The sequence below is a fragment of the Mucor mucedo genome, assembly GCF_025094135.1.
Source record: "Mucor mucedo strain NRRL 3635 chromosome Unknown EV154scaffold_228, whole genome shotgun sequence".
Lineage (NCBI taxonomy): Eukaryota > Fungi > Mucoromycota > Mucoromycetes > Mucorales > Mucoraceae > Mucor > Mucor mucedo.
The window spans coordinates 2,839-29,657 of record NW_026252512.1 but is presented as its reverse complement, the minus strand read 5'-3'; the positions used below and the strand labels follow the sequence as shown (position 1 = coordinate 29,657).

Below are 26,819 nucleotides of genomic sequence, written 5' to 3'. Positions count from 1 at the left end.
GCAAATGCTTATTGCCAAGGATAAAAGAAGATTTGATGCCGATACAGCAAAAGATATCGTAAAGGGTGTAAATTCGATCGTAGAATCTCTCATTACTAAAAAATCACACAGCCAGGTTGTTGATGCACCTATTCTTGAATATAACGAGGAAATAAAAGATCAGAGGAAAAATATAGCAGATATGAAAGCACAGTACACAAAAGTATGTGCCGGCGTATCTGTCAAGGTTGCTACGATGGCACTCAAAGAGGCTGGGCATTATAATGGTGCGATATCATTAGGGATTTTTGCTACCTCACTTTTAGTCGGCGGGGTCACGGCCTACAGGAGATCACGCAATAATAAAGATTTAAAGGAACTTCTTTTATTAATGGAGGCAATGTCTGGAAAGCTGGAGGGATTAACGTCAATATCTACGTTTTTTAATGACAAATTGAAAGCAATGGTTGATGCCATGAATAGGTACGCTGTACGAATCGAAAAAATTATACGACTCTCTTCCTATGATACTGAAGAATGCGAGGATGATACTGAAAGGGTCATTGTATTAGCACAGAACATAATTGAAAATACGAATGAATTAAAACAGAAGTTTGATGGAATGGCAAAGGAGATTAAATCTATATTATCTGGTTTAAGAACTATAATTCTCGAATTCAATCCAGATGCGAAGCTCAATGGCTGAAATATTACATACCATTGTTCGCCCTTCATTTTCTGTATTTATTTACACCTAATTCTGTCAATAAAATATTGTTACCATCATTTAATCGGCAGTCAATTTTCTGAGGGTTCTCCAAATTTTTGAAAGGACTAGGTGCATGTAGTTGTAATATATGATTGGATACTTTAATTGATATCAGGTCAGTATAATTAATCTTATATTATATGCGGATTTATTACAAAAAGCCTATATTGCTTCTCTCTGTTTTATTTTGGCGCACCTATCAGGTCTCGTTTATATTTTCTCCTAATATTTTTTACCTAAACAAGTACAAGGGATGGTGAGCGAGTAACGATTGAATTACTAGGATGAGAAGTATAAATTTGTCAATAGATATTCACCCGTGACCATCACATTATTTTTAATTGTATATTCCTGATTCTAAGACTTAAGAACATGAAAGATACCTGATCTTACGCTGTAGTTATGTGCACTTGGGCTGTCGATATTACTATTTGTTTTTTACTTGCTTGTATCACCACATGCTAATTGAAGGCAGGTGCAGACATCCGAAAACGCCTTTTGTGTGTACACATATTGTAAAGCTTAACTTATCGCTATCGATTGGCCAATAAAACGAATAAATATATACTGCATCCAATTTACAACGATATTTTCGTCTCAGCCCTATAAATACCAGTTTATTTCAGCTTTTTTTTTTTTTTTTTTTTTTTTTTTAACCAGTATACTTAACTTTTCTACCGGAATGAAAGAAGAAACATCAATCGGCACCGAATCAGCCACGTTAATAAAAAAACTTTGGGATCAGATAGACGACTTAAACCAAAGGAACAAAACTGATATTGCTTGTGTCATAGTAAAGGTGCGAGCTGTTTATTTCGATTTTTATGATTACTTGGAAAGAGTAGATGCAACATTCACTCACAAAAGTAAATATATAAACAATCTGGAAAAAAAAACAGACGTCTATAAAGCAAGTAGAAAATTTGACATCGAAAGCATAAAAGAGATGAAAATAGAAGCAAGTTTGATACCACAAATTGTTATTGCTCACAGAAAAAATGGCTTCGAAATTATAAAGGAGTTTGGAGAATGTAGAAAGCAGACTGAAGAGCAATTGAAAAAATTGGAAGACTCAAAAATTCGTTATGTCAAATTTAAGGAGCACAAAAAATCTGCGGGAGTCGGGTTAACTACCGGAGCTGTGTTATTGGCGCTCGGTGATGCAGCATGTACTGGTGGTATGCTATTTGCAAGCGGACTTGCTGCCGGTGGTTATGCCTCGTATAAGAGATCATGTAAAAATAAGAAAGTAAGCGACTTATTTGATCTTATGAGAAACATGCTTGAAAACCTGGACGAGCAGATATTGCAATCCAACAGCGTTGGTGTTAAATTGAACTCTGTCGGAAGTACAGACGCTTTTTTAGAATGCCTTGGTAAAATAAATCGGTGCTATTCAGAAAACCCTGGAATCAATAATGATGGTAATCGATTCGATGTATTGTTCGATAGTATGAAAAAGGCTATTGATGAAGTTAAGACCAAAATAGATGAAATTAGAAAACATGTGGATATGAATAGGTCTTCTTTAAAAATGATAGTCGAGACCAAAATTACAAATATAAGTTGATTTTTCTTTTACCTTATTAGTTCTTATAAAAAGACAAAATAATAAAATTGCATCACATAAATATGCATTCATGTAGCCTGCATTCTATTGGAACTTTAGTTTATCAGTCACAATTATAAAGTGTATTATGGCAGGCTAAAAGGTATGTTCTTTATAGACCTAGTTGAAGTTTGATAAATACTGAAGATCGTATTATATAAGAGCATTCACGCGTACAGAAACAAAGATGTTTACGGATAAATGTGCGTAGATGGGATTTTCACAATAGAGAAACCGTTAATGAATCAATAAGAAAATAGGATAATGTTGAGAATAATTTAAAATGAGTACCTGTGACTATGTTACACGATTGTATATATTCGTCTACTGCATATGATTATACAAACATAAAGTCTATTAGAATTAGCCATATTTTATTACCTTTTACCTTTTTATAAATAAAATGAATAAAATAATATATTCTGCCGATTTTTTGGAATCGGTGAACAAAGAAACTGGTAGTATTTTGGAAGATATCAATACTATAAATCTACTATGGGACCAATTGGACAGTAGCTTCGAAAAAGTATCTAGTCAAGAAATGAACGATCTACATGCAAAATTTTACTTTTTTATAAAATTCATTCTGGAGACATGTAAAGCCAATGTGGCAATTTTTGGTTATGTATTACAAGAATTAAGAATTGCAAAAGCAGACAGAAATGTTGACAAAAGTATCGTTTTTGAAATAAATCACGAGGCAAAGAGACTTTCCGGAAGTTTTAAAGGCATCAAGACAAAACAAGATGATTTACTAAATGCCATCGATATATGCCGCCAAATGTGGGATTATCATGAATTTGCGCATAACAAAACATTTATTATACGTATGTTCGAGAATAGCATACGGAAGGGGGCTCAATTGACTGAATCCTTTTTACATGCATACTTAAGTATTCAACGGGTTAAAGGTAATATCAAACAAACAAGTACTGATAAAAAGGCGACTAAAGCTATTGATTAATGAAAAGAAGTTGCTAAAATTTCTAATAAAAATTATATCAAGCCGGTAAAGAAAACTTCCAAATCTACCGGAGCTGCTGAGTTCAGGGATAGTGCTAGCATCGTCATAGACAAGGTTGAAATGACAAAAGATATTGACAAGTCAGTTGAAGAAGTTACTCGGCTAAAAAAACAGTCGATGATTGATGACTTAGCAATCCAAATTCAGGAATTAAGTAGCAAACTTGTTTACTTCAATGATCTCATAGATAATGCCGCAAGTCACTTGGTGACTTGTGTAAATGAGATCGAATCCAACAAAGACGCTTTGATTGCACGAATGGGAAAAGATGGGAGCAATATCTTTAAAAAATTTGTTGAAACTCAAGCTATAAAAATGGCCGAAATTACCAACGTACTGCAAAATAGTTTTGAATGTATTGCCAAAGAAATTTCCAAAAAAATCGTACCCACTCACTTCATTAATTAACCCCTTAAAAAATAAAAGGCCCTTTGCTGTCATACCTGTTCTTCTGAACATAAATAATATGAATAGTGTTAGTTCTCAATCCTTTTGATCTGTACTCCTAATATTAAATGCCCTTATTGAAACTTCTTCATGCTCTTTATAACTATCTATAGACTATAAACGAAAATAAAGCTAGCTTACACTTCAATACAGAAATAACTAAAATATGACAATAGCTATATCTAGATCCACTTCCTTTTTGGTTTATTATTGATTTTGAAATGAGTCAACCTTTTGCGACAATATCGTAACTTAATTACAAATCATTGCTGCCTTTTCCAAAAAACAACAACATGTATTTGGATATTAAGAAATTTTTTACATAGAATTATTTATATAATGAGGTTTGTAAGACATTTAGAAAATAAACTTTAGGATGCGGGTCAAAACCCCTTAAATACATGTAACCATGGCTTAGGGCCACACTACACAACAAACAAATGTATAAGGTTGGATTTTCTCGAAAAAAGGACGTACTTTGTTAGTAATAAGTCTCTTAAATGTGTCTACTGCATATGTTTAAAAAAATAAAGAATACATGGCTTATATACTAGCTGATTGGCGATGCGTTTTAAGCTATTATTTACAGTTTCCACATGCATTTGCTTCTACCTAATAAAAAAAGCCGATGTTCTTAAATCAATGTTACATCAAAAATATCCTTGTCAATACCCCCTATTTGAGTAGTTACTATAACTAACAAAACCTCGTAAAATCGGAAAGAGAAGACAAATAAGACCCCGATCTTTATAATCGTCTATTTACAGCACAAGGCGCAAGAGCGAGCACAACACATATTAACAGAAACTTTAAATTTTGATAATAATTGAAACACATTGACCTGTGATTCCGTGGCTACATTGTTTATAAATAAATACTTGCTTTTTAAATTATTCTTCCTTAATTTTCATTACGATAACTTTAAAAAAATAAAATGGAGAAGGTAATTGAAGTACACAAACAAGCGCTAGCAGTTTCTGAAGCAGTGGCTGCCGTGAACAGACTTTGGGATGAGGTGTATACAAAGCATCAACAGGATGTATCCAAAGCAATCAAAATGGGACATCAAGTACATGTGGCCTTTTATCGATTTTTAGAAGATATATACGTATTTTGCAACAGCAGTAGTCTCTTTTTGACGAATATAGTAGAAGAAATGGAAATCGCCAAACGGAATAGAAAATTTGATACTACCAGTGTTTCCGAAATCGAAAGAAGTACAACAATAATGTCTGGCGTTCTTAACACAAAAAGGGAGCAAAACGAAAGGCTGACAAAAGACATGTCGAATTCTATGAATGTTATGAATGTCGATAAGAAATCATTGGAGACAATTTTAGAACACTATTCTTCGCTTAGAACTGCTATCGAATCTGTTAGTGTTGGTGCCGCTATCGGTGCTTATACTACACCTTTTTTCTCGTCAATTGGAGCGGTTGCTACTGTTGGGCTCCTCCCTTTATGGCCCCTCATTGCTGCTGTGATATCCGGTGGATTTGTTGCTTATATAAAATATTTAAAAAAGGAGAAATTGGCAGCCTTAGCTAAACTCATGGAAAGTATTTTCGATAAGATGGTTGATTTACAGCAAAGATCCAAAAAATTCGAAGATAGTTTAGGGGGCATGGCAGAAGTGATGAAAGGTCTTACAACACAAGTTAAAAAAGTTATGCGATGCTCTCAAAGTCCTGAGGAAGACAGTAAAAGGGTTGTAGAACTGGCTAATAATATGCTTAAAGACAGTGAAAACTTGAAAGGCTGCTTTAAAAAAATGGGAGAAGAAGTTACTTCTGGTAGATCTAGCTTGCGATGTATAATTGTTTTGCATGACCCATATGAACTTATGGACGAATAAAGTTTAAAATAAATCCTTTTAAGCATAAGAAAAGCTGATTTACCTGTACATGTGTTGCATACAATAATCAAGTAGCACTCGTCATGTAACGTATTGAACCATGGTACCATTGCTTCTATGACGTCGGTGATATGTGATTGGCCAATTTAAAAATATTTTGTGTAGCAACAGTGGTTTTGTTATTCACGCCATTTCTTTTTCTTTAACAAAATGAATATAAACTCATTATCCGATTTCAAAATTCCCGATGTTTGGGAGGTTAAGGTAGAGTTTTTATATTTTAATGAATGAGGCCTAACAGCATATATTACTGTAAACAGGATGCCATCAATAAAATGTAAGTTTACTTTCAATTATTTCTGGGTTATTTTATTAAATATTGCATTTTTTTATCTGCACAGGAAAAGTGTGGTTTTGAATTACACCGAAATGGAGGCCAAAGTTCATGAGGCTACTAACAATGACCCCTGGGGTGCTTCTAGTACGCTTATGCAAGAACTTGCTCAAGGAACTTATAGTTAGTAAGGCTTTTTAGAAAAAAAAAATCACCTATACAAATATTCACACTGTCGCACAAACTAGCCAACATTTCAATGAAATCATGCCAACTGTTTACAGAAGATTTACAGAAAAGGAGTCCAAACAGTGGAGACAAATTTATAAGGTAATTAAGCCATTATTTATATATGAATATATGGATTTGTTAACAGGTCACTAGGCATTGGTACTTTTGGAATATCTTATCAAAAACGGTTCTGAACGTGTAGTTGACGACGCTCGCTCTCATGTATCTATGATCAAAGTTATGCGCAACTTTTACTATATTGATGATAAGGGAAAAGATGAAGGATTAAATGGTACAATATTTTATTGTTTGCGGCTAGACTAAACACTAACTTAAGTATAGTGCGTAACAGAGCAAAGGAAATTGTCGAGTTATTGAGCAGCACAGATAAAATTAGAACAGAGCGCAAATTAGCGAAAAAGAACCGCAACAAGTACATTGGTGTTGGTTCAGATAGTGCACCTAGTAGCAGATCTCTCGGATTTGCTTCTACTGCTACAGGAGGATCCAAATACGTAGGCTTCGGAAGCGCATCGCTAGGAGGTGGAAGCGGAGGAGGATTAAGTTTCAATGGCGACGCTATGAGCTATGGTGAAGCGGGATATCCCAAACAGAGCGGTAAATATGACCAAGATGATGATGGTTTATATCATAGTGAGGACGAATCTTCGAAGAACAAAAACGATCTTTTTGGTTCAGAGGATGAAGATGATTTTGGTTCCAGTAGCAAAAAAGCGACAAATGATGATGACTGGGGAGATTTTGCTTGTGGTGGCCCAGTCGAAGAAACCAAACCGACTGTTTCCAAAGATGACGATTTTGCTGATTTCCAGTTTGCGGTAGCAAGTAAACCTGACGCTCCCGCATCGAATAAGAGCCATGATTTGTTTGATCTTTTGGGTGATGACACTTCTCCATCTCAACAATTTGGCGGATTTACATCTCAACCTATAATTCCTTCGGCAAGCCAGCAACAACAGCAACAACAACAGCAACAACAACAAAACCAGCAGCAAAAACCCATAGAGGAAAAAGCTAAAAGTATCGAACCTATTGCGCCCACAGGTATGTGGGCTCAAGCATCCAATTTTGTTTCCTTAGACTCGTTAGGAAAGAAGTCCAACGGCAGTGGCCCTACTACTGGCCCTTCGATGAACTCATTAAAATCCAGTAGTGTACAATCGGACTGGAATAATTGGGCAAGTAATAACCAACAGGCGCCACCACCACCAAAAACACCCAGCAAGACCTCTGCTTTTGATGACCTTTTGTTCTAATTCCCTATCTCATCTCTTGTATTTTTTATAATAAATATTTATTGTGTTACACTGTTAAAGCAAAACATAAAGTTAATTGTACTCATAAAAATAGCTTATCAAACGACACGCCAAATATAGCCGGTATCTTCAGTGCGAAGTACAATATGACCAAATAGGCGTTGTTTTAAATACAACATCATAAAATAGACTTTCCACTTTTTCCCTTTTTTCTTCTTTATAAAACCATTTTATATAATATGCCCACTACTGTTTACTACGGCACACTTGTACACTCTATATCTCTTAAGGAGATGGAGATTATCTCGAATGGTGTCTTAATTGTCAATGAGGAAGGTGCCATTGTCCAAATCGAGAAGGACATTAAAGATCTCGAATCCTTTTTAGCAACTTCAGGTCATAAAGATTCCAAGGTAATTAATCAAATTGTAATGATGAATAATTTATTTACCCCTATCCTTCAATAAGATTCACATTTTGGGTGCCGAGCAATTCCTCGTGCCTGGCTTCGTTGATACTCACGCAGTAAGTATAAAAGCGTGTTAGCCGTATTAGAATTCTAATACAGGTAATTTTTTGAATAGCATGCTCCCCAATATATGTTTGCAGGATCAGGAATGGATCTTCAACTTCTGGAGTGGCTTGATACACACGTATTCCCATGTGAATCTGCTTTCAAGAGCGTGGAACACGCAGGCAAGGCATATACAAAGGTAATCGAGCGTTTTCTTTTAAATGGTACCACAACATGCAGTTGGTTTGCTACTATTCATCTTGGTGGGTGTAAGAAATTGGTGGATATTATTCAAGATTTGGGTCAACGTGCGTATGTTGGTAAAGTGAACATGGATCAAAATGCACCAGACTATTATATTGAGGACACCGAATCCAGTTTAAATGATACGCGTACATTTATCGAATATGTCCAAGAAAAAAAATCCAACCTGATCACACCTGTTGTTACACCTCGTTTTGCCATTACATGCTCCACGCCACTTATGAACGGTTTGAGTCAATTGGCTAACGAATACAATGTTCCCATCCAAACTCATTTGTGTGAAAATCATGATGAAATCGATTTCACTTGTTCGCTTTTCAAAGATTCCAAAGATTATACTAGTGTATATGATGACCATCATCTCTTAAACGAGCGTTCTTATATGGCCCATTGTGTTCACATGACAGACGCAGAAATTGATATGCTGGCTGAACGAAAGACAGGTATCGCTCATTGTGCAAACTCTAACTTCTCATTACACAGTGGCGTCTGTGATGTGAGACGTTTCTTAGAAAAGGGTGTAAAGGTTGGTCTAGGCACCGATGTTGCTGGTGGATTTTCACCTTCCATGTTAGATGCTGTTCGATCCACTTTCTTTGCCTCCAAAACAGTTAAGATATTACACCGTGATGGACCCTTAAAGGACAAGGATTACGCTCCTTTGACCCCCTCAGAATTACTCTATTTGGCTACATTAGGTGGAGCTCAAGTTTTAGGTTTACAGGGACAAATTGGTAACTTTGAAAAGAACAAGGCATTCGACGCTCTTTGGGTGGATTTAGAGCATGGATCGATCGACTTAATGGGTGGCGAGACCATGCATCAAAAGATTGAAAAGTTCTTATTTAATGGAAGCGACCAAAACTTGAAGCACGTTTATGTTCAAGGTAGACGCGTCGCTGGTAAGAGTACGCAATAAGGACAATGCATAATGGCTTATCCATTCTGTATAAAATAAAAAAGTTCATTTCCAATCATCACCTGTGTTTTATTTGACTAGTATATTGTTATCCCTGGTATGGTATCTCATAAGCGTTATAACACCAGGGAAGATTTATGCTTTACTGAATCAACCAATTAATCAATTATACCATCTTGATATAGGCTTCTTTTGCTTATCATTTTTACTATAAACACAATGTTTCTCTTCTTCTTTTTATACGATAAACGGTTCATGAAATGAAGAATAAAGGCTATAGAGACAATAAATGGGTTCATTCTACTAATCAAATACTAGTGGGATGTGAGTGATAGTAAATTCTCGGTTAACCACCGCTATACGGCCTATCCAAGTCCGGCTCCTCAACCTAGATTACTGAGCAGTCCACAAATTTTTTAAAAAAGACACGTAGGCTTATAAGTCTTATGAAAAAAAAAATGATTCCATGGATAACTACCACATAAAATTTGTAATTCCAAAGTTTTAAACTATCACATTATATAGCGGTCGTATAATGTTGAGGGGAAACATCTAACATCAATAGCACTAAAACTCTATTTGAAGAAAGTATTGTCGAGATAAGGATGTATCTTTCCCGCAACTAGCACTGCCAAATTCTACGATGATAACGAGACTTGTGAAAGGGTTCATAAAATTACACAAAATGCCTGAACGGCATGTTCGACAAACTGGCAATAAAACTTGTTTCGATCAGCAACAGATATTGATACTGTTGGGTTTATACTCAGGTAGTCGTTCTATTCTGTGCTTAACAAAGATTGCCTAGCTTGTGCTCCGTTCACATCAGCACCGAGATATGCAACTTAGTTCATACTGCAGTCTTTTCCTTGTACTCTGTTTAAATATCTAGGGAGATTGTGGATCGGAATTAAAAGTTGCCTGGCTCATCCGCTGTTATCGATAGTGCCGTATCAGGTTGGCTAGCACTAGCACCGACATTCTGAATGGCCATAAAATATTGGAAAGTAAACATTGAATCGTTGTGCAACAGCACTTGTATGACCAACAAAGTAGAATGGAATTCTTATCTGAAGTGCGATTCATTATTTTCCCATAAGACGAAAGTTGGGTGAGCCAATCCTTTAATGATAATCCATAGAGAGAAAGGACAATACGTTATCTTATTACCACTGGATTTAGGGTACAAAAATAATGTCTATTTACTACTAAATGCATGTTCACTTTTTCTAAAAGAGTTGTTCCTCATCTTCAGAGAATGCATAATTTTGTAAAGAACATCTATTATTTATAAGATTTAAAAGTAAATCAAATTACACGAACATATTAAAGCATAAAAATTAAAAGTAAGAGGAGATGCATCAATTAAATTTCCAAGAAAGGGTTTACTGAAAGGCAGTGGCAGTTTTGACATCAAGATAAGCCACATACATTTGGCCAATCAGGTTATGCGGTTACTAAATTTTTTTTTTCTCAGAAAGCAGTGCTATCAGAGGAACAAGCATGCAAAATTTTTTTTCTCCCTCTTTCGTTTCTCTACGTAAATTTCATCGTAAGTTTCGATTTCAACACAAAATAGATTACTTTACAGCAATGATAGAAATAATATTTCGACATTCACAATCTGTTAAACAAAACGAGAAAAAAGGCCCGAATTGACGAATTGGTATTTTTTTTTTAAATTATAGAAAATGAGTGCCGATTTGGTCTGGGCTATTATCAAGAACAACAACTCTTTCCTTGTTAAGCGTCAAAACGTTCAGTTCTCTGCTGAACCCGCTAACTTGAAGAACGTTAACTCTTTCAAGTACTCTGGTCTTGCTAACTACAAGGTAAAATAATATAAGAGATGACCTTTCAAAAGAAAATTTTTTCTTACAAGTGTTTATTTAATAGACTGTTACCATCCTCCCCGCTGCCCGTGGTGTCCGTGTCACTTTGCGTAAGGCTAACAAGGAGCAATCCCCCAAGAAGTCTGCCAACACTGTTGTCATTGCCAAGTCTGGCCGTAAGACCTCCAAGTCTATTGCTAACTTGATTGCTCGTGGTAACAAGTACAGACCCGATCTCCGTGCTGTAAGTTGATTTCGTGGATGGATTTATAAGATGGGATTTTATTGACGTTTTATTTATAGGCTGCCGTTGCTCGTGCCTCTGCTATCCTCGCTACCCAAGCTCCCAAGAAGACCTTGAAGTTGCGTGAAGCTAAGGGTCCCCGTGCTCAAAAGAACTAAATTTTTTGTTTCTTGACTTCTACCTCATTAAATAGCAAAGGCTAATAAACGGACTTTGTTAATTATGTACATCTTTAATTTTAATTTTCTATTCGTTTTTTTTATTGTGCCATGAAGTATATCGGAAGGATGACAGGAAATTGTGGCTTGGCGCTAATTTGCAATATTTTTTTTTTACACCCAACTCCTGCTAAAGTAAACCGATTCCTGCGCTTAACACGATTTTCGGGCTCGATTCAATAACGTCGGCGGATCCTCCACGTTGAATACAGATACTGATTCTACATTACAAAGATATAAATGTTAAATGGGGCATATTAATCATGCCCATCAGTACATATATTTCATCGCATCTTGATCGGCATCCGAATTACATATTAGCGTTTTGGGTAGGCTTAAGTTGCTTGGAAAATTATTTAGACAACAGTTATCACCTAGGGCTCATTTACTTGTAATAACCTTTGAGAACCTCCTCCCTTTGGAATGTCAAATAAAATATCTTTTTAAACTTCGTTTTTCATACTTGACTGTAGCCTAGAATCGGTCAATCGGGTTCAAGTCTGGAGCGTACAGAGATATTTGCATTCGTAGTCTTTGTTTCTATTTATCACAACCTGGTTTACTTCATCCGATAAATAGATCGGGTTATAATCCATAATAACGTAAAAACTTTCAATTGTAGGATATTTGTTCATGATTTCCAATGTCTCTCTGATAAAATTAAGATACTAGCCAGCTGTTGTCTACCATCTTGGATCTTGATTTTTTTAGTTGGCACATGTGCTCGCAACTACACTAACAACGCCTATAACCCGAAATTACTCTAATAATGGTATGAAATACTACTCTAGTACTTGCAGTTCGAATCCTAGCTTCGGCACTATGTCTAGACCAAGATCTACTGTGTTTCACGTTTAGGTCAAGCCCGGACTCGTCAATAGATATACATGTCTCCATAAAGCCCATTTACACTCCCGCCTATTTCGATCTGTTTCTAACGATTTTTTTTTTACCTTTACGGGGTCCTAGATGCAACGTGGAGACTTTCAAAGGCAGGTTCGTCTTTAATAAACTCACGCACACTAGACTTCTTGATACCAAGCCCTACTGAAGCTTCTGTCAAACTTTTACAGTAAATCTAATTTTTCATTCTTAATTCCTTATATTTATATCAGTTACTACGTTCATCAAAGGCGAAGCCTTCAGATTCGGGACTTTTTTCTATGTTCAAAGTGAAAAAAGCAATTATGTTTGTCACAATTTATTAAACGACAGAAATGTGAATCAATCCTTGTATTTTTGGAACAACTCCGTTGCGTTAATGATATCAACGTTACCACCACAGAGAATGACACCGATTCGTTTAATTTTATTGGCTTTTACAGCGTCTTGAAAATCTTTGTTGTAAAGAGCTACAGCAACACCGACAGCTGCACTAGCCTCGATACACAACTTCATTCGAGCCCAAATCAACTCCATGGTATTGATAATTTCTTTTTCTGAGACTGTGAAAACATCATCGACATTCTTGTGGATTTCAGAAAAAGCAATATCACCCAAATTGGTCAGAAGACCATCCGCAACGGACAATGAAGATTTGTTTGTCAAGCGCTCATTGTTTTTGAAAGACCGGTAACAGTCGTTTACACACTCAGGTTCTGCTGCATATACTTTGATAGCAGGATTTAAAGATTTAGCTGCAATAGAACAACCTGTCAACATACCCCCTCCTCCTACAGGGACAATAATAGCATCCAAGTTTTGGACCTGAGAAAGCAGCTCGAGTGCAATTGTGCCTTGTCCTGCAATGACATTAGGGTTATTAAAAGGATGAACAAAAGTAGCGCCTGTTTCCTCTTGTACTTCAGAAGCCTGAAATAAAAAACCGGTTAAAAGGTACAAGTTACAAGAAAGAAAGAAAGGTGCCTACGGTTTTCTCGCGGACAGCTTGCAAAGGCTCACATTCGATAACTGTTGCGCCATAGCCAATCACAGCAGCCTTTTTGACGGAAGGTGTGGTGTTGGGCATAACCACATAGGCTTTAATACCTCGGTTTTTGGCAGCTAAAGCAATAGCCTGAGCATGGTTACCAGACGAGTGAGTGACAACACCTTTGGAAGCTTCCTCGTCAGTCAATAGTTCAACAGCATTGCTAGCTCCTCTGTATTTAAAAGCTTAATAACAGTTAATTTTTCGAGAATTGTAGATAGACTTTGGGCTATATTACTAATACGTACAACCCGTTTTTTGAAACAATTCACATTTAAAAAACAATTGAACTGGTGCATCCTCTCGAGAAGCGAGATTGTCTAATGTCGTGTTTGTGTGTACCGGGGTGCGGTGAACAGTAATACGCTCTGCAGCTTGAACAATATGATCGATAGTAATGTGACTCATAACAAATAAAAAAGAAACCTCGCGTAGATAAGGATGCTTTCTGATTTATACCACTGATGCAAGGTTAAACCCCGATTATGGAATTTGGGGCTTGTAAGTTGGGATTCTACATAAAAGGAAGTTTTACATGCTTCCAATGTCACGAACCAATGTACCCTATATGTCTTTTCATAAGTACAGTAGTATGCTAAGTTCGATCTGAACAATACTAAAACAAATAATCCAACAAAATAAAAGTATATTCAGGACTATATGTACAATATTTCCATACACAATTCAAATCTAGATTGTTTCTTCTCGTTTGAAATCTTCACTGGGGAGCCATAAATATGTACAATCGGAAAACCTGTGACAGAATATATATGCAGTACAACCTTGCGCAGAACGTATAGGGCACTCTTAGAAATTTAAGCTCCTTCAATCATGCATTTTTTTACAGTCTGGCATCTACAAGCTCACGTCACACTTCGTCTTTAAACAACTTCCACTCTTGATGTAGCGCATCCTCCAATTCATTTAAATTGTGAAGCTGGGCACTTCTCTTTGCAATCAGGTTCCAAAGTAATCGACGTCTATGTGTCACCAAGTGGTCACTCTAAAAGCCCAATTGCAGCTAGAGATATGACAACGGATATAGACTATACGAACATAAGTGGTTGCGCTGGGATCACTTAGTGTAAGTTTTAAAGGAATGGATAATATAGAGAGACCTTCATACTATCTCTCATTTTTCATTCGCTCCTCTCACTTTCCTCTCACTTTTTCTCACTTTCCTCTCACTTTCCTCTCACTTTCCTCTCACTTTTCTCTCACTTTTCTCTCACTTTTCTCTCACTTTTCTCTCACTTTTCTCTCACTTTTCTCTCACTTTTTTCTTATTTTTCTTTCAAAAATTGTTCGATACAGCTTTTTTGACGCGTTTATTCTCGACTACTAAAAGAAGGTTTCTTTTTTTGTAGTTGGTGCGAACTTAGAAGATACTTTTGTTAAATATGAGCAGAGACAGATGATGGTTTACGACTGTATAAAAAAATTTGCTTTGTAATCGTTGATTTAGCAACTTTATCCACAGATCCTTATGATCCCTTACTTTTAATGAGGTATGTTTTTATACTACACTTACTTATTGATAACACATACACACACATACTAACTGACGTAATCCTTCATAAAAACAATGGGCATTTTAAGCATATAGTTGTCTATTGCTATAATTATGTTGGAAAGTATGAAGGGTACATAAGCGGTAATATCTTTAACCCCCTGGACAATTGGATTCATTTGATTGTCATTCAAAACTGCCACACCACTCCAATAAGCAAACTATAGTCAGAATAATTGTCAAATGATGAATAGCTAATTTTTTATTTTGTTTTTATCTTTTTTTACATTATCTTGAATTCGGGCTTTTCTATATGCATGGAGGGACTAGAGGTTAGATTGATGTACAAATTCGCTTACACAATTTTTAAACACATATTTACAATGTGGAGGGTTGTGTGTGTGTGTGTGTGTGTGTGGGGGGGGGGGTATTGTGATTCCGGTCTTCTGAATCTTGGCGGAGACTTACTTGTCAGTACAGCCAGATCCACAGCTAATGTCTCTATTCCACAAGTTGTTGCAACTCTTGCAAGTTGAGAGACCATGAACTCGTCAATATTATCATTATTTAAAGATCTGGTCAAACACGTAGAATTGCCGCAGATCTCAAAAAAAAAAACTAGGTTGTAGTAAGCCAAATGATATATGTAAAAAATAAAGATGATAAACAAAAGAAGTGACGATACCTACATAAAGCTGTCGAGAATTTCTCGTGTTACATTACAACCGCATGTCAAGAATATGTTAAAACTGATTGTTTCCTTGTGCTTAGTAAATCAGGGTACCCTTTTCCCGCAATCTATCACGTTATGCATAACTTTATTTGTATAGACTATCAATCACTACAAATTGTACACTGCCGAAAGTATTTAGTGTATTTTGTTTCAACCATATGTACATTTGCAATAAAATCATTTGTATGACGGTAAAATATCGGAATAAATAATATGACTAAGCACTAGTTTGTAAAATGGCTATTTCTGGTGAAGTAAGTCAGTTCAAACCTCAATTTTTTACTAGTGAATTTGTTTATTCATATGTATATATAATTTCCATGTAGCTATTGTGGGGCAAATGTTTGTTTGGGAAACGCACAGAGCCATCCGATTTGTCGCTTTCCCAAAAGAAAAAAAAAGGGATGATCGCCATTTGATTGTGACATTTTTGGGCTTTGAAGGATATATCAAGCAATTCAGTCTAGTTACATCAAAATGGACCCAGTGTGGTACGAACGCGTAAAAAAAAGTTTCTGGGACGACCGGAAATGGTATGTGTAAACATATGACATCGATTAAACCGATAAGTAACTGATTAAAGCCGGTATAGACGGACGATATGTTCTGATGAAGACGGGCTTGTGGAATATAATACGAAAACAAACAATTGTGAAGTTCACATGAGTTATACACTATTTCTTAGATAATAAATAAAGAACTACAAATCGAGCGTGTGTAATGCCGGGACAGATAAAAGCACCTGAACATAAAAAAAGGAAAACCCCTAAAATAAAAGAAGGGTTCGCTTACGTAATATATGACAAGGGAAATTTTCTGTCCTGTTCTGAATATTTATAGCTTCTAAATAAATAAATAAAAAAAAAAACGAGTCTTAAAGCTGTTGTCATTGTGCCGTTTAGGTTATGCAAGTATGATGTAACTAAAAAAAGTAAACTAGATTTTTCTGGAAGCTAATTTTTTTGGTAATTGTGATGGGGTAGAAAATTTATCTTTAATTGAATATGAACACAGACGTGCTACTAATACAGCTGTAACGAACGTGGCACTAACAACACGGTTGTTAGGACAGAAGCGTATGGCATCAGAGTATTATCATTGAGAACAATAGTCTACGACTGGGGTTAAATGTAGTGTCGCGGTTATAACTGATTGACGTAACCTGTTAGTAACTGGGGGAGAAAAAAAAAAAGAAGAAAATCTAGATTACATGAAGAACACTATTGATGATAGGAAAATTTTTCTTTATTCGGCTCATGCTTAATCAAATGTATTCATTTATGCATTAGGGGAGCACTTCTGTTTTGTATCAAAGAGGAGCACGAATATGCGTGATTTTTATGCCGTTAATGTGAATGGGGTTGATTATCGTATTGATCTTTCATGTATGTTTTTTACCCGTTTCCCTCCCATTTGTGAAACAAATAAGCGTTCCATCAGGTTTTGGACCGTGCGGATTGATGAGGTAAGAGATGGAAATGGTGTAACTAGAGATATATTAGATTATAGGATAAGCAAATCAGTTCAATTGATGTCTATAGGTACTATATTAAATTATATTCAAGGTTCAATATAGAACCCTAATCCCCTTCTTTTTCTTGTGGACGGCATTTTTTATAATCGGGACTTGATCAACCCGGGATTTTAAAAAGGATAACCTACTTATTTTTTGCGGACTTTTTTTTTTTTTTTTTGTTGCAAACATAAAAGGGAGCTCCAGTTTCTAAAACAAGATTATTATCTCTTTTTTTTTCCACTTTTACACAACAACCAAAAAAAAAAAATGTCCTTTGCTAGAAAACCCTCTGCTGTTGGTAACGAACGCCATCATCCCCACACTCTCTCCACTCTTGTAAGTATTACGCGTTTTTATTTTGTGTTTATTATTTTCCTAAGACAAAGTGTTTAGGATTTCCAAGGTGCTAGTTCTGCCGCTGCTGCTAAGGCTATGAAGTCCGAGTTAGCCAAGTTGGGTTCTCAAATCCAAAATGAGGAAGAACGCAAGGTAAATATTCGTTGTTATATAATTTCCGTGGTAACTATTCGTTCTAAACAAACATCATATAGTACTTTTCTCAAGAAATGGATGGTTTCTATATGCTCTTTACTCGTTACTTGGATGAGAAGACTAAAGGAAAGAAGTTGTAAGTTATTATTATACTTGGGGGACAAAGGAAATTTTTATTTATCCTATTTGTTATCTTTTTTTTTTATATAGGGAATGGGAAAAGATCCAAACTCCTTCTTCTGAACAAATTATTCATTATTCTACTATGCCTGAAGTCACTGAGACTGCTGATCTTGAAAAGTTGGCTGTTCTCAAGTTAAATGGTGGTTTAGGTACTACCATGGGCTGTGTTGGTCCCAAGTCTGCTATCGAAGTGCGTGACGGTATGACCTTTTTGGATTTAAGTGTTCGTCAAATTGAAGTAAGTACTGAAACAAGTTTTTGTTTATTTATTTTTCATGCTAACCTTATTTCATAATAATAGTACTTGAACAAAAAGAACGACGTCAGCGTTCCTTTTATTCTCATGAACTCCTTCAATACTGATGATGATACTAAGCGTATCGTTCAAAAGTATGCTACTCACAATGTTGATATCATTACTTTCAATCAAAGTCGTCATCCTCGTATTAACAAGGAGTCCATGTTACCTGTCCCTCGTTCTCCCGCTTCTCCCATCGAACAATGGTAAGTGATTAGTGATTGTGTCACATAGTAAGAAACTAAACCATATTCTGCTAGGTATCCTCCCGGTCATGGTGATTTGTATGAATCTATTTACAATTCTGGTCTTCTTGACCAACTTTTGGCTCAAGGTAAAGAGTATCTTTTTGTTTCCAACGTTGATAACTTGGGTGCTACGGTTGATCTCAACATTCTCCACCACATGGTTGAGACAGAAGCTGAATTCCTCATGGAAGTCACTGACAAGACAAAGGCTGATATTAAGGGTGGTACCCTTGTTGATGATGATGGTCATATCAGATTATTAGAAATTGCTCAAGTTCCTGATGAGCATGTTGAAGACTTCAAGTCCGTAAAGAAGTTCAAGATTTTCAACACCAATAACTTGTGGATCAATTTAAAGGCAATTAAGCGTGTTATGGATGAAGAGGCTATGGATCTTGAAATCATTGTTAATAATAAGACCACTCCTCAAGGTGAAAAGGTCATTCAACTTGAAACTGCTGTTGGTGCTGCCATCAAGCATTTCAAGAATGCTCATGGTGTAAACGTGCCTCGTACTCGTTTCTTACCCGTAAAGTCTACTTCTGATCTTTTCCTTGTTACATCCAACTTGTACTCTCTTATTCATGGTCGTCTTATTGTCAACCCCGATAGAATGTTCAGTAACGTACCTCTCGTCAAGTTGGGTGATCACTTCAAGAAGGTCAATGATTTCTTGACTCGCTTTAAGACTATTCCCAAGATTTTAGAACTTGATCATTTGACTGTTACTGGTGATGTCTGTTTCGGTTCCAAGGTTGAACTTCGTGGTACCGTTATTATTGTCGCCAATCACGGTGAGCACATCGATATTCCTTCTGGTACCATTTTGGAAAACAAGGTTGTAACTGGTTGTTTACGTATCCTCGACCACTAATTTTTTTTTTTTACTCTCATTACTACTATTATTCCCTCTGCATTCAATTGTTTCAAAATAAATAAATAAAAACCCCCCACCATTTTATATATGTAATTTTTATTTATTTTAATTCATACTCTTTTGAATCTTACCAAGTAAAACATCCATTTGTGATGCCATCTTGGGCTGGCCCTTTTTAGTCTTTGCCAACATTTTTGTGCGTTCTTCACTTCTGCCTTTATAATACTCAACTCTAGCTTTCTTTGCTTCCTTAAAAGACTTTTGACGTTCCTCTTTTTCTTGTTGGGAATCTAATTTACGCTTCTCACGTACTTGTAATTGTGTCTTGAAAGGGTTAGGCTTTGGTAATCGAGTCATTGCCTCTAATCTCTTTTGTCTCTTATTTAAACGCTGTGTGTCTTCATTATCATCCTTCTCATCTTCCTCCTCTTCTGAAGAAGATTCCTCATCTAAATCAAACACTTGGTCTTCTTCTTCTACATTTTCCCTTTCGAGTTCGACTACATTACCGTCTTTATCAATAGTACGCTCTGGTGTACCAAAGATCTATAAGGAATTTCAGTAACAGTCCATTTTACAATCGAGGCACCATGCATTACCTCTTTCACATAATCAGGTGTATCTTCACCCGTTTCTGCATCCTTGTTTAAGGTTTTATAATATTGACTTTTGACAGTTGCTTTATGAATGAGCTCATACTTTCTTTTTTGTTCTAAAACGAGGAATTTAATATATATCAATGCATGCCGAGATTCCTCTAGACTTACGCTTTCTTTGCAAAGGTGTCAAGGGCTTTCTAGGCTTCTTTGGTTGGGTTTTAGGAGGCATGTTGGTAAGAGTGTGAAAAGAGTTGAAAATAAGAAGAAAAAAAAATTATATTAAAAAAAAGCCAGTCAGTTTATTGTAATTCATGCACCGTATAAGCCACATTATTCACGTCTGTCAAACCCGCTTTCCACAGACATTAACTCCAAATCCGCAAAGTCGGTTGCCATGCTTTTGGCATCATGTGTTTGATAAATTACATAGATGATACATGCGGATATAAAGGAGGATGCAACAAAAATGATATCTGACCAATGTTGAAAAAATACAAATTCAACCGAGTGTAAAGAAGATGAAATCAAATACCTATTTTTTTTTTGTAAGCAAAAGTTAGATTAGATCATGAATAATACTTGTAACATACCTGTACTCAGCTGGTAAGCTCATTTGCATCATCAAGACTGAACTCAAGAAATACATCCCCATCATGTGTGCAGCAAACAAAAGTATGCTACTTGTTGAAAATGTAACCTTGTGCATAAACACTCGGAGTAACCGAGTCAGTAACTTTAAAAATCCACGTACGGAACCGAAAACAATAATTCCTGCAAACCAAAAACTGAGCTGTTGAGACCAGAATACCGGATCAATTTTAAAATCAAGATTATTTCTGTCTAAATGGCTCATCATGATGGATAACACTTTAGTGATTGGATCCGATGATCCTGTACGTTGGAATATCACGTTAAATGTAGTCTATGTCAACGTATTAGTGTTCGTGTTGAGCAATCCGTGACATAACATACCACAATTAATTTATAGATACAGTATACCGCAAATATTAAATCCACAATTTTCCAAATCTTTCCTTTCCATGTTTGAGAGAATCTACTTTTCGCTCTACCTCGTTCCAACTCATCTAAATCCGACTTCATGTTCAAGGCCAGACCTTCTAATTGCTCGATCTCTATCTGTAAAAGGACGGTCTCTACAAATGACAAGTTAAAATCAGGTCAACCACTTAAAACTCTCTTTGACATACCGCTGTCTTCAGATCCACTAAAAATAGATGACATTTTACCAAACAATGTGGCTGATTTGGGCTTTTCCTTTTTATCCGACAATTCTTCCTGTTTGTACATTCTTTCTAACAAGGCCTTTTTTTCATGAATGATCGCCTCCGTTTGCTTATATGCTCGCTCGGCGACAGTGTAATCCTGTTCACTGACTTTTCGCTTGAATGAAGACCACGTATTAAATGGTGTATTGACCACACCAAATCCAGACAAAATAGAGATCAATGTGATTCCAACAATACTAATTCTTACAATACCAAGTTCTATCCAGGAAGTTGAATGGGCTAAATGAGACAAGTCTATTATTATCATCATCATCATCATCGGGAATTGAAATAAATGTAATGTAACAAACCTAAGGTTGAATATTGCTCAATTTGGCTGAAGAGATAGAGATATAAGATCCATATCACTGTGGTTATGTATACAGACGGTTTGGTCTTCCAGCCTGAAATATTGTTAAAATATTTCCTCTAGTACGATAATATGGGACTGACCTTGAGTGGTGTGTAGAAATGCATAAAGTTGAAACCAAGGTATAACAACAATGACTAAAAGTAGCAATATGTCAAGGTTGAATTTCCAATACTGCGATCTTGCACTAAAAAACCTCAATGTTACAATACACTCTCATTGACAAAAACTGTGCTTTCTTACGTGTTTGAAAATAAATGAACAATTTCCCCAAACACCAACAAAAATAAAGTGCATGAGCTGCTTAGGGTTAATGAAAATAATAGGTGCGGTATGTACAGAGGGTTGTTGAATTCGAAATATTTAGGCGGCTTATAGTCGTGAAATATCAGTTTTGCCACACTTGTTGATCCTAATGTCAATAAAAGTATTTGAATGGAGACGAATATAATATTATCTGCAGCAGCCATTTTTTTTGTAATAAAAAGGAATAGAGAAACGAATTAGGCTTATATAATTTTAGCCCGAAATCCCAGCATTTCCAGATAAAGTTACACTTACCTGCCCGCTTTTGGTTTCAAATCTTGAATTAGTTTGAAGTTTTTAAAACAGTGGAGATACATTTTTTCAAATTGAAAGTATGAGTGTGAGTGCAAAGAAAATACACCGACTGCTACAACTTGCAACTGAAACGTGTTCAAATTACTTGACGAAAAGAGATCACCTACAAATAAAATGCAATAACTCTTGCAGTCAACTGATTTTTTTTTAAAAAGGAAGCACCACTTTCTATTCACAAGGAAAATAGAGACACGGGAATATTGTAGATACATGATTATTGGGAGGAGAAGGTGAGTTCGAGCTTTATACATTGTAGGAACACTACTGTTTTTTTAGCCTGCAGGTAACATAAAGTACCAACAACATTTTGTATCATAATATTTTATTAAAAGCATATATTGGGATTTAATCATCATTTAGAAGAGCTATAGGGTTGTTTTGAAGGATAACCTCTTTGGTCTTTACTAGATTTTCCTGAATCGCATTTAGGAGAAACTCGAAACGATCTTTCAGTTCTTTAGTGGTGTTTGATAAAGTTACAATTTGAGTTTGTATGGAATCACGATCAAGGTTTGCAGAATGGTCAATTTTCAGACTGTAAGTCTTGTTTATGACAAAACTTCCTAATTTCTTGAGTTTATGGTTCATCAGAATAGTCTCCTCTGTTAATTTGTTTAAAATAACATTGATATCACCACACTTTTTCTTTTTACGTAGAAAAGACACATTAAAAATATTGGTTGCGGCAATAATAGTGCCAACAATTATCAGTGTTTTCCTTCCCAACGCAATTGGTCCAAGATGAATTAAAGCGAACCCACAAAGTAAACCTTTAAAAATAGTCTGGTTATGAATTGTCGAGGTGTTTAGTGATGGGTCTTCAGTGTATTGGATTCTCTTCACAACTTCCATTGACCCGGTACTCTTATTTTTATAACGATTAAATGTTTTTTCAAATGTTTTAGTCAAAAGGCGTATTTCCCGAATGACTTGACTATGGAGTTTTCCTGTCTTCTTTGCTATGGATAGCTCTTCCAAAGTTAAACAAAAGATACGTACAACCTCTTTGCACAAGTCTAACATATTTTTCCAGCACTTGTATACAGAATGGTCCCACGTATTCCACTCTTGTAAAGATTTTGTTGCCAAAGCATCTGTTGATGTGTTGCGGTATTCCATTATAACATCCCACAAACCACCCACAGACACAATAGACTGTGTTATGTCATTAAAATAATCTTCAATTTGGGTTAAGAGTCTTCTCTTTTCTTCTTCCATATCAACACTTGTATTCATGATTTACTTTATTTGACAAAAAAAAAAGAAAAAAAAAAGTTTCTTATCACAACAAAGGTTTTTTTTTTGATTTATAGTAATCGGGACAGTCCGAAATGAGAAATAGCTAATTTATCACTTATAATAACCTGTTCGGTTGCACATAGACAACATTTCAGTTAGTTCAAACATTGAAAGGCCTGAAAAATGTCTTTAAGCAGCAGACATAAAAAATAGTAGAACCATTCAGTGTCACCCACCTCAACAAGTTTAGAGAGTATTTATTTTGCGGCGGCTGATTTTAAAGAAGATTAAATCTTTTAAATCTGACAGATAACAGCTAGTGAGGAGTTGAACACAATATTAGATACATCAATTGACAAAGACCAATTTCATGCTTGGAACTTACATTAATATCCTACTGTCGTTTCAGCCTATCCGAATGTAGCAATTTATACTACGCTATAATGTTTGCTGTTTCCCACAAGGTGATACAACTTCGACAAATTATAAAGAAGAAGAAAAAAAACTTGCATATACGGATATATTCTATTTGATTAAATTCATCCCAAAATGTGATGTGGCAATGGTTTTATCTTAAGATCCATGAGAAACCTCAGCAATAGTTAGTCTTTTGACAATCATCATTTATTAAAGCATTATTATGCCATAAATGTATTTTTTGAATCGATTTCATTTGTGAATCTCTTGTGAATTCTTTAAATGAATGGCATGATTCTCAACATTTTGTATAACAAAGATTACCTACTTTTTAAGAAGGAAATTCGGATATTGCTCTTTTTTAGGCACGATACATGTGTTGATGTAAATCAGACGATAGAAATGACTTATGTCTAGACAGCTAAAAGGTTTTACTTTGTAGGCTTCATCCGATTGGTATTACTATAATAGTAGCGACCTTGTAGTTACTCCTGACTAGAAAATCGAATTGGAGGGGAGGGGGGGGGGCGGCGGCGGCAGTAACCAGTTTATTGGGATCTGTGGAACGTATAAGTCTTATGTTGTGTACCCTAATTTTGCTCTGCATTCGTTGTTAGTAATGCATGCTCTTTGGAAAGAAGGAGAAAGGTAAAATATTTACCAATGTTTATTATTTCCAGTTTTGGTAAAAGTATTCAGTTTCTCCTTTCTTTTATTGTGTACCATGCGTTCGGTTCTAACTTGCTACTGCGATTTATTTTTTCATTGTCAATGCAAGTAATAGAACATAAAATTTAGTCTTGTTTGTTTTAAATGACTATCATGGCCGTAATGTGGAAGGAACTGTGTGGTGATGCAAAAAACAGAAAATAGGTTTCTGTATCACAGACGATGAGAATTCCAATTTAAAAGGACAATGAATATCTTTTTCCCCCCACTTATTTTGACTCCTATCAGATTAAATCCCAGGTGGTCATAGTTAATACGGGTGGCACCTTTCAGTACTTTGTTTATAAAGTCAAATACGAACCTTTTTCTTTTCTTAATTATCTATTAGATAACTTTTTTTATTTGTGCCTCATCGACTTTATTACAATTTTAACTATGTTTATAATCCCACAAGTGGTTCCCAAGACATCCACACTTGCCCCTTCTTTGTTTGAAAATGATACTTCTCCTATGCTCACAAGCCTACAAGAGGCAACAAGAGAGGAATTCTTGCAAGTGTATCCTACTAAACGCCATATGAATACGGCTCCTATAACTGCCACACCACTCCCATTTGAATTGCCAGCTCCTGCTTTCCAGACCGACCGTGAGCCAACACCAGAGACAGAGACAGAGCGTAGTGAGAGCGTCATCTCGCGCCGCCGCAGCCCTCCTGCTGACATTGTGTCTGGTCATGCCTATTACCGTCGACTGAGTCAAGCTGTCTTGCAAAGACTCAATGTTTTTCATTCGGCAGCGCCATTAAACCAAGATGTGGTGAACGGCGTTTTAAGGTTCTATGTCTCGGATGTGTGGTCTATGTTATCGACCAGCAACCAGTACGTACGTGTACGATTGGTGCAGTTAAGACGCTTTCAGGACACGCATACAATGTTCGATCTGGCCCGAAGATACAGCAAAGGCAATGTTCTGATGGTAACAAGGAACTCAAAGCCTGATACGTGCTTCCGTTACTTTTGTTTGGTCTTTCCCCGTCCAGATAATCACCTAAAGGTTATGGCCAACGAGATGGTGGAGGGTAGGTCGCGTAGCCCTTTCAGGAAGATGGCCATCTGGACGGCGTACATGTTTTATATGGCGAATATGATTGAAGGTGGGCGGGATAAAGAAGCTACCGAGTTCTATCAGCTACTCGAGCGGACCTTCTTTACTGCATTTCGAATGATGCCGTATATCGGGCCCGATAGCAAGTTTGTGGTGGTCAAGGGCAAGTTGACCTTTGCTCTCATTCCACCTCTCATGATGGGAGTCGCTATCTTCTTTTTTTTAATAAAATATACTCTTTTAAACTTTATTTATGTCTTCTATAAAAATTATCTCTTGACCTTGTTTGTAATATCCGATATATGTAGGACAATAATTTTAATCAAATCAGAGATAATCCTTTACTCAATACATAAATTGTTCTGGTACTGTCATCATTTTTTTTTTGTAATCTTCAGTTATAAATGTTCCGTATTATATAGTTGAAATATTGGTACAATAACTGAATAGATATGACAGTTGAGACCTTGATATAATAGCTAGACAGAGATATAATTTAGTTGAGACCTTGATATTATGGTTGAACATTATTCAAAAAATCCAGTCTTCTCACATAAATGATACAAAAATCTAAGCTAAGCCGAATATTTTCACTAGGTGTACCTTAAAACTATTAATAAGCTCTCCAGTTAATGTAAAATCCAACTCATTTGCACTGTGTTCTATGTATTACAGTGTACCTCGTAATCTTTTTTTTTTTATATCATATACGGTGTACCATTTTTTAATTTTCAATTTGACATCACTTGCACGTGCCGTTTGTGCACCACAAACTCGTGCGAGTATCGAATATTCATTTATGCAACCAAGCCAAGTTTACCAAAACTCGAGCGAGCTTAAACAAACACCAAGCAACGCCAAAATATTTTTAAATGAAGACCCACCTTATTTTATTAATTAAATAAAAATAGCTTCTTTTCCCCTCCCATATATAACTTTTCGTCCTTATATAATTTATTCTTATTAAAAACTTGAGAGACCACATGCAGTACGTTACTTTCAGTTCAACCTTTCTGTAGCCAGTAATTTACCACTTCCTTCTTGTCTTTATGACCGGTGTGCTATGAATGAGTTTTGGCTTTTATAATAATATCAGAAGATACCCACAAGGTGTATAATACGTGGACTTCCAAATTCCTATCATTGCCTTCGGGTTCTTAAGGTAGGGTTTTTTTTTTACAGATCCAGTATAATGATTACCATGTTAGTTG

The 26,819-nt window shown here is 35.9% G+C and overlaps 13 protein-coding genes across 13 annotated transcripts; 9 read left to right on the top strand and 4 right to left on the bottom strand.

Annotated features, from left to right (window-relative positions):
* Positions 1–13: 13 nt before the first annotated feature.
* Positions 14–744, top strand: EV154DRAFT_531487 (uncharacterized protein). Its single transcript, XM_051603831.1, has one exon. The coding sequence runs from the start codon at positions 182–184 to the stop codon at positions 683–685; it is 504 nt and encodes a 167-aa protein (XP_051450741.1). The 5' UTR covers positions 14–181; the 3' UTR covers positions 686–744.
* A 668-nt stretch (positions 745–1,412) lies between these two features.
* Positions 1,413–2,397, top strand: EV154DRAFT_531486 (uncharacterized protein; the record flags this gene model as incomplete). Its single annotated transcript, XM_051603830.1, has 1 exon — positions 1,413–2,397. A coding segment is annotated over exon 1 (883 nt), but the record flags the coding sequence as incomplete, so codon positions are not given.
* A 363-nt stretch (positions 2,398–2,760) lies between these two features.
* Positions 2,761–3,789, top strand: EV154DRAFT_556879 (uncharacterized protein; the record flags this gene model as incomplete). The annotated part of the gene is made up of 2 exons (XM_051605381.1): positions 2,761–3,268; positions 3,329–3,789. The coding sequence occupies 2 exons, from the start codon at positions 2,761–2,763 to the stop codon at positions 3,787–3,789; spliced, it is 969 nt and encodes a 322-aa protein (XP_051450739.1).
* Positions 3,790–4,737: 948 nt separating this feature from the next.
* Positions 4,738–5,716, top strand: EV154DRAFT_531485 (uncharacterized protein). The gene has a single exon (XM_051603829.1). It carries the CDS (start codon positions 4,763–4,765, stop codon positions 5,681–5,683), a length of 921 nt encoding a protein of 306 aa, XP_051450738.1. The 5' UTR covers positions 4,738–4,762; the 3' UTR covers positions 5,684–5,716.
* Positions 5,717–5,878: 162 nt separating this feature from the next.
* EV154DRAFT_531481 (uncharacterized protein) lies at positions 5,879–7,590 on the top strand. Its single transcript, XM_051603828.1, has 5 exons — positions 5,879–6,020; positions 6,085–6,204; positions 6,266–6,347; positions 6,402–6,540; positions 6,591–7,590. Exons 1-5 carry the CDS (start codon positions 5,971–5,973, stop codon positions 7,523–7,525), a joined length of 1,326 nt encoding a protein of 441 aa, XP_051450737.1. The 5' UTR covers positions 5,879–5,970; the 3' UTR covers positions 7,526–7,590.
* A 162-nt stretch (positions 7,591–7,752) lies between these two features.
* Positions 7,753–9,279, top strand: EV154DRAFT_546375 (guanine deaminase). Its single transcript, XM_051604696.1, has 3 exons — positions 7,753–7,938; positions 7,994–8,050; positions 8,110–9,279. Exons 1-3 carry the CDS (start codon positions 7,765–7,767, stop codon positions 9,220–9,222), a joined length of 1,344 nt encoding a protein of 447 aa, XP_051450736.1. The 5' UTR covers positions 7,753–7,764; the 3' UTR covers positions 9,223–9,279.
* A 1,476-nt stretch (positions 9,280–10,755) lies between these two features.
* On the top strand, positions 10,756–11,525 carry EV154DRAFT_531480 (ribosomal protein L28e). Its single transcript, XM_051603827.1, has 4 exons — positions 10,756–10,774; positions 10,911–11,054; positions 11,119–11,298; positions 11,358–11,525. The coding sequence occupies exons 2-4, from the start codon at positions 10,914–10,916 to the stop codon at positions 11,454–11,456; spliced, it is 420 nt and encodes a 139-aa protein (XP_051450735.1). The 5' UTR covers positions 10,756–10,774; positions 10,911–10,913; the 3' UTR covers positions 11,457–11,525.
* A 1,215-nt stretch (positions 11,526–12,740) lies between these two features.
* On the bottom strand, positions 12,741–13,854 carry EV154DRAFT_540885 (tryptophan synthase beta subunit-like PLP-dependent enzyme; the record flags this gene model as incomplete). The annotated part of the gene is made up of 3 exons (XM_051604451.1): positions 12,741–13,328; positions 13,387–13,631; positions 13,695–13,854. 3 exons carry the CDS (start codon positions 13,852–13,854, stop codon positions 12,741–12,743), a joined length of 993 nt encoding a protein of 330 aa, XP_051450734.1.
* Positions 13,855–17,398: 3,544 nt separating this feature from the next.
* EV154DRAFT_474592 (UTP--glucose-1-phosphate uridylyltransferase family) lies at positions 17,399–19,394 on the top strand. Its single transcript, XM_051597963.1, has 6 exons — positions 17,399–17,541; positions 17,599–17,694; positions 17,757–17,833; positions 17,908–18,118; positions 18,182–18,384; positions 18,439–19,394. Exons 1-6 carry the CDS (start codon positions 17,473–17,475, stop codon positions 19,298–19,300), a joined length of 1,518 nt encoding a protein of 505 aa, XP_051450733.1. The 5' UTR covers positions 17,399–17,472; the 3' UTR covers positions 19,301–19,394.
* On the bottom strand, positions 19,383–20,147 carry EV154DRAFT_531473 (uncharacterized protein). Its single transcript, XM_051603826.1, has 3 exons — positions 20,071–20,147; positions 19,903–20,015; positions 19,383–19,849 (listed from the first exon to the last, which is right to left on the bottom strand). The coding sequence occupies exons 1-3, from the start codon at positions 20,129–20,131 to the stop codon at positions 19,409–19,411; spliced, it is 615 nt and encodes a 204-aa protein (XP_051450732.1). The 5' UTR covers positions 20,132–20,147; the 3' UTR covers positions 19,383–19,408.
* A 29-nt stretch (positions 20,148–20,176) lies between these two features.
* On the bottom strand, positions 20,177–22,088 carry EV154DRAFT_531468 (Abscisic acid G-protein coupled receptor-domain-containing protein). The gene is made up of 7 exons (XM_051603825.1): positions 21,802–22,088; positions 21,642–21,745; positions 21,500–21,592; positions 21,111–21,428; positions 20,875–21,056; positions 20,493–20,824; positions 20,177–20,434 (listed from the first exon to the last, which is right to left on the bottom strand). Exons 1-7 carry the CDS (start codon positions 22,026–22,028, stop codon positions 20,233–20,235), a joined length of 1,458 nt encoding a protein of 485 aa, XP_051450731.1. The 5' UTR covers positions 22,029–22,088; the 3' UTR covers positions 20,177–20,232.
* A 436-nt stretch (positions 22,089–22,524) lies between these two features.
* EV154DRAFT_556870 (uncharacterized protein) lies at positions 22,525–23,415 on the bottom strand (the record flags this gene model as incomplete). Its single annotated transcript, XM_051605380.1, has 1 exon — positions 22,525–23,415. The coding sequence occupies one exon, from the start codon at positions 23,413–23,415 to the stop codon at positions 22,525–22,527; it is 891 nt and encodes a 296-aa protein (XP_051450730.1).
* Positions 23,416–24,792: 1,377 nt separating this feature from the next.
* Positions 24,793–26,054, top strand: EV154DRAFT_556869 (uncharacterized protein; the record flags this gene model as incomplete). The annotated part of the gene is made up of 2 exons (XM_051605379.1): positions 24,793–25,764; positions 26,031–26,054. Exons 1-2 carry the CDS (start codon positions 24,940–24,942, stop codon positions 26,052–26,054), a joined length of 849 nt encoding a protein of 282 aa, XP_051450729.1. The 5' UTR covers positions 24,793–24,939.
* Between the last annotated feature and the right edge of the window lie 765 nt (positions 26,055–26,819).